The following is a 6193-nucleotide window of genomic DNA, read 5'->3' on the forward strand; positions in this document are numbered from 1 at the left end:
GAAGAGTAGGACACTCTTCCTAAAGTTTGAAATGCTGTTATTTTTTCAGTGGCAGAATTGGCTGCCTTGTCTTAAAAGTCAAGGGAAAGTGTTGCATTCTTAGTATGAGGAAGTTGTGGGAAGGGGTTTTTGGGGTTTTGTTTAGTGGGTTGTTTTGGGTTTTTTTAAAAGAAATTAGCATGTTTGTTCTGCACAGTCTTCCAGAGAAGCACCTTTCCAACATCCTGACTCTCTGTCTCTCTTTCCCGCCCTGTCCTTCTCGCTCTGTTTTAGGTCCGGATTGTTTTGTCTCCCTTCCTCCTTCCCCAAGCACGAGGACCCTCCTGCTGCCGCTTGTGCTAACGGAGTTGCTGACGGCGGAGATGCTGTGCAGGGTGAGACTGAGCTGCAGCCCGTGGGTGAAAAGCCTCCCAAAGGAAATGGTGATGAGCAAGTACCCCCCCTCCTGCCTCCTCCACCACCTGGCAGCCTTCCTCCTTACCCCCCCTACTTCGAGGGAGCTCCCTTTCCTCGTCCACTGTGGCTACGGCACACGTACAACCAATGGGTTCCTCAGCCACCGCCACGGACTATAAAGAGGACGAGGAGGCGATTGTCGCGAAATAGAGACCCAGGAAGGCTTATCATGAGCACTATCAGGCTACGGCCAAGACAGGTGCTCTGTGAGAAGTGTAAAAACACTCTGAACCCCGAGGATGCGAACACAGCTAGGCAGAACGCTAAAACCAGGAGGAAGCTGAGCATTCAGGACAAAGAGCAGAAGAAGCACAGTGACTCCGACTACATGGAGAAAAGGAACAAAAGAGAAAAGAGAGAGGATGACAAATTTTCTGGGGAACTAGTACATCGAACACCAGTTATAAAAATATCCTACAGTACTCCACAAGGGAAAGGCGAAGTTGTAAAAATCCCTTCACGGGTTCATGGCTCAGTCAAACCGTTTTGTCCAGAACGAATATTGCAGAATGGAGGGGAGGACCAAGAGGAGACCAGAGACTCTGAACGGTGTCGAGAAACCAAATGTTTAATGGACAAATCAGCAGGCAGCCAGCTTGCTTCCATTCCAAAACTGAAGCTCACGCGGCCAGTGCATTCCAGTGCGGATGTCCCACCCCCAAAGATACGGCTGAAGCCCCATCGCGTAAATGATGGTCAGAGTGTTTCAATTTATAAGGCAGAACTTATTGATGAAATAAATGTCCTTCAGAACAGCAGGGAGTCCAATCCCGGCACATTTTACAATGATGAATCCACAGACAGAAGTTTAGCTGAGGTGTCTTCAGGGAGTTCAGGTGAAGATGAGGACTTTAAAAGATTTCCCCAAGGTAAAGATGGACATGATAACTTGGCTTTCCTTATGAATTATCGTAAAAGAAAAGCAGATTCTTCTAGCTTATCAGTGTGTAGTAATGACAGTCTAGACGAATCCAAGTCTTCTAGTTCAGAAGTAACATCACCAGAAATGTGTGACTTTTTGCCTGGTGATGATGCATCTGTCTCTTCATCTTCAAAAGATGAGCGTAAAATTGTGCCGCCACTAACAGTTAGACTGCATACCCAAAGTGTGTCTAAATGTGTCACAGAAGATGGAAGAACTGTTTCAGTGGGGGATATTGTTTGGGGTAAAATTCATGGTTTTCCATGGTGGCCAGCACGTGTTCTTGACATAAACCTTAGCCAGAAGGAAAACGGGGAACCTTCATGGCGAGAAGCTAAAGTATCATGGTTTGGTTCTCCAACAACTTCATTCTTATCTGTTTCAAAACTCTCTCCTTTCTCTGAATTTTTCAAACTGAGATTTAATCGCAAGAAGAAAGGGATGTACCGGAAAGCTATCACAGAAGCTGCAAAGGCAGTAGAGCATCTGACTCCAGAAATAAGAGATCTCTTAACACAGTTTGAGACATAACTTTGCCTCCAGTATCAGGTGAGTGCTTGCTGGACTAATGCTTCCTGTGAAAAACCTCGTGTTTTTTAACCTATGTTAAGGTTCATTTGCATTTGTTTTTCCTTAAAAAATGAGGTGGACAATCGTTAAACTTAAATGCCTGGCTGTTAGTTGGTGGTGGTAATTTGAGAGGTGGTAAGGGCCTTTAGTTCCAAACCTTTGAGGGGACCGTGGGAATTGGAGCCCCTGCTTTCGGAGGGGACTACAAAACAGTTGGCATTGTGAGGCATTAAGCATCCCTTGCTCCAAGAGCTAATAAAATTGTAGTCGTGTATTAGCACCATTTACAGCTAGGATGTGGTGAGTATTGAGGATTTCATTTGTGTCAAAGCTAATCCTGTGTGGCTGGAGGGCTAACAGCTCCTAGACTTTTAAGTTTCTTTGAAATATCTCTTGGTTCAAAGAACTAGAAGTCTTCATGGATTTGAGATTATCATATCTAGGTACTGATGCCCAGCAGTTACCCATAACAGTTAAGGACCTCTGGAGGCCCTTTGCTCCCCTGCAATTTCTGTAACCCCTCTGGTATGGCTTTCTTAAGAAGGCGCTTTCTTAAGAAGGCACTTTCTTTATGGCTCTTCAGAATGACTGTACCAAAAACTGTCTTTGACTGGGGAACAGTATTTCAACATTTCTCACAGCACTTGGGGTTTGGCTTGTGTCTGAAATGTTGGTGTGTTGCTGGGGAATGGCCTGTGTCATCAAATTAAATTATTTTGGGCTTCATCTGCAACCTCTTTGAGGATATAAGGTGGGAATATAAACATGGGAGCCGATTCTCTGTAATGCTTCCATGTTTTGCATTTACTAGTTGCAAGCATGGGGGGAGATGGGACTCCCTTTCTCATCAAATAGTCAAAACTTTGTCCAGGATGAAAATGTGGTACGTAAAAATACAGGATGTGATGTCAGTGGAAATAGAAATACCATCTGTATTTACAGTTGATGCTGCCTACTACACTGCCCGCAGTGAAATTTGCGGGAAAACTCCAGCAACTTGAATAAGATCTAGAATTGTTTCATGACCTTCCAGACATCACTATCTAGAGAAGACCTCATCTGTGATACTGCTAAACAAGGGGAGGGATTAACTTTTTTTCTGAAAACCATAACTAATCATTAGAAGGAGTCTTGTTGTCAAAGGTCTTGCCTTACACACTGTGGTTTGTTACGTTGTCCCCTAAATTTTTCTGTTCTTTTTCATGAGAGAAGGACTATGTCTACACAAGCTGGTACTACTCCTGTCAGTTCTTCTCTAAGCTATTGTAATGCAGGGGGACTACGATGGTCAGTGCTCATGTAATCCTGAGGGAGGAAAAGGACTGGTTTTGTACCCACTGTCATGGGACTTTACCACTTGCTTTAGTGTGATGAAGCACTTGCTTTGCTTGAGTTGTTATTCCATCCCAGCAGCCTGGCTGGAGTGAGTAAGCAGTGTGGTATATTCATCCTGTCTGGATGAATATGGACATGTCAGTCTGGACAACTGGACACTCAAGCAAGTAAAAATGTGTAACTGCAGCAGCAGCATTTAAGCTTCACCCTTCAAATGCTGCTTAACTCTGGCTAAAGACGTTATTATACAAAGAGCGTTTGGATTGGACCCAAATTCCTATTAGCTAGATCTGGAGTATAAATAAACCTGATGCTCAGAATATGCTGTCCTCACCAGTGAAAGAATCATGGTCAAAATCCATCACTCCTGTACGAACAGTGCTCTATTTAAAGGAGCAGCAAAGCTTCTTCTGAACGGTCTTCACTGTGTGTGTATGCGCAGCTTAGGACAGCCTTAGCAGAACATATGTCATCAACATTACTGACAGCTGTCTTTGCTGTTACGAGCTCTGGGTTGGCTGGTATGCCACAACTGGTGGCTTCTGGGCAGGAGAAGGGGCAGGGTGAAGAAGCATCTAATGCTTCAGATCAGTCAGATTGGCCATGCCAGTCAGTCCATGTGGAGTAGGAAAACGTGTCACCAAGAAGAGCTCAAAGTCCAGACCTGGAAGTTAAAATGGGAGGATGTTTGCCCAATCACATGTTAGCCTGTGGAAAACACTGCCTGTTCTTACCAGTAGGACCACTGCAGATGTGGTGCTAATGGTAAGACCTGGCCACAAGATGTGGGGTGAAAGGCTGTAGGACAAGGCCTCAAGAAGGAAAAGAAGCACTTGCTCCAGAGACCTGGGTTATTGCAGACACGGTGGGTATCTGAGCTAATAGGTACAGAGCAGAAGGGGTGGAGCAGGTCTGTAAACTGGGGGAAAGACTAGCATGTTGAGAATGGTAAGAAGAAAATGATGGAGTAGCCTGGATTAGACCAGATCCTTCCTTCCCTCTGTACTCTTCGGCTGAACTTCTGCATGTATGTGTGTGTGGGTATATAGGTACATTTAATGCATATCGCCATTTCGTTGGCCTCCTTCAGCTGGCTTCCCACAGATGATTTTCTGCCTTATATGTGTCTAAGGTGAGCTGCCAACACAGTCTGCTTGTCTGGAGATGGCATGATAGTTGGATAAACAACTGCAGTTGCTCACAACTAGAAAAGCAGAGCAAAACAACTTCCCATGTTGCATGTGTCACGTTTACTTAGATTCCCGATTAGACCAGAATGTCTAGTGTTTTGATACATCACAACTAATTATTTCAGCAACTTGCCCTGTACCTAGTTCTCTCCATTCAGGAGGATTGAATTTTATTGCTTTCCTTGAATTTCCCAAAGGTAGAACTGAAATGTTTTCAGCAGTTGTTCATCAACTGTTCGTTCCTGAAGGGTGTAACTTAAGTTTTCACTAATGTTTGCAATTCCTGAGTCCTAGGACCACAATGACACTTGAGCTACAGTTAAGTATCTAAAAGCTTTGAGGCCTTTTCAAGGTGGTACAGCGTTCTATCTGTTAAAGTAGTTTCGAAGAGCAGGCATCTGACTGGTAATATTGCACGTTGCTGTAAAATCTGTCGTGCTGTGACTTCACCAGCAGCTGCAGGAGGGCTTGTTGTCGCTAGCTCAGAAGGAGAGTCCAGGAGGTGCCTTCTGCTGCAGCGCTTTGCTAGCGCTGCTTGTGCTAATCCTGGGCACAGCAGAAGCTTGTGACTGTTGACACTTTCTGTTGTGAAACTTTCTGTCTCCTGGCACGTGATGCTGTTCTGCAAAGCATGGAGGGTAATTACTGGAAAAAAACGTACAAACAGTTCAGGTAATTTGTGGATGCATATAAAGCTGGAAGCAATTGATTTTTTTTTTTTAAACTTGGTTTGGGTTGGAAAAGCTGGCATGATCACTTTGTTTTTATTATTTTATCCGTACGCTTTTTATACAAAGAAAATACTTTATTAAAACCCTGTCATTAACTGATGAGTAAAACAAGGTTTCTGGAAAAACAACAGGCAGTCTAGCAACCCGTAGAACTCAGATTTGTAAGACACACTTGGCTTAGAGTAGTGCCAGGAGAAAAATGCCCACTCAGCATCTTCTCATGGGCTTTGTAGCTCCTGCTCGTGTGTCGTGGCTGTGCTCGTGTGTGAGCACACTGCCTGGGCTGCAGAGATGTCTGTGCTGTAGCTGGGCGCTGGTGAGTTATTCTTACCTGCTTTTAAAGCACCAGATACTGGCTCAGCTCTGCTCAGCGGGCTTCTGTGGCTGCAGGCCTCTTGTTAGCAGAAGGTGACTGTGGCCAGACCCAAGGCCCTGGGAGTGCCAGGGTAAGGGATGGTGTTACTTCCCCGCAGAGCCTGACCTGCTGGTATGCCAGGCCCCCATGCTGTGTCGGCAGCCCCGCCTCGCAGGGTGGAAGCCCAGCTGCGGCCCAGTCTCTCGCCATGGCTGCCTTAAGCACAGGCGCTGGTTGCCCAGAGCAAAGGATGTTTGCCTTTCTCTGAAGGAAAGCCCGTCCGAGGGCCGGGAAGTCAGAGCGAGGCCGTGGCCCAGCTGCGCTTGGCAAGGCCTGCGCTTCGCGGCGCTGCTTCCTCCGCGGGGTGCGGGATGCCTGAGGCAACACTAGCTGGGGTCTTGCGGCTGTGTTTGCCACTTCTTGGGATCGCTGTGGCCGCTCGCTTCCCTCCTCTGCTGCCCGTGGCCGAGAGCTGAAGAGGCGGCCTGCTGGAGAGCAGCGTCTGGGGGTGCTGGTGCCGCAGAGGCATGGCCAGAGGGACGGGGGCACAGCTCGGCGCAGGCCAGGAAAGGGCCAGACGAAGCTGAGCCTGATCTTCAGGGAGGCGCGATAGGGTCGCCAGGGCTGGACGGCT

At 46.7% G+C, this 6193-nt stretch overlaps 1 protein-coding gene across 1 annotated transcript in view; it reads left to right on the forward strand.

Moving 5' to 3' along the window:
- Positions 1–273: 273 nt before the first annotated feature.
- Positions 274–6193, forward strand: part of PWWP2B (PWWP domain containing 2B) — a gene marked incomplete at its 5' end in the record, with an annotated part of 14768 nt that continues 8848 nt past the window's right edge. The window contains one exon of the mRNA XM_010293638.1: positions 274–1927. Within this exon, the coding sequence (XP_010291940.1) occupies positions 274–1909 (1636 nt within the window). The remainder of the gene's footprint in view (positions 1928–6193) is intronic.

This window comes from Phaethon lepturus, unplaced genomic scaffold, assembly GCF_000687285.1.
Source record: "Phaethon lepturus isolate BGI_N335 unplaced genomic scaffold, ASM68728v1 scaffold35950, whole genome shotgun sequence".
NCBI classification, from domain to species: Eukaryota; Metazoa; Chordata; class Aves; order Phaethontiformes; family Phaethontidae; genus Phaethon; species Phaethon lepturus.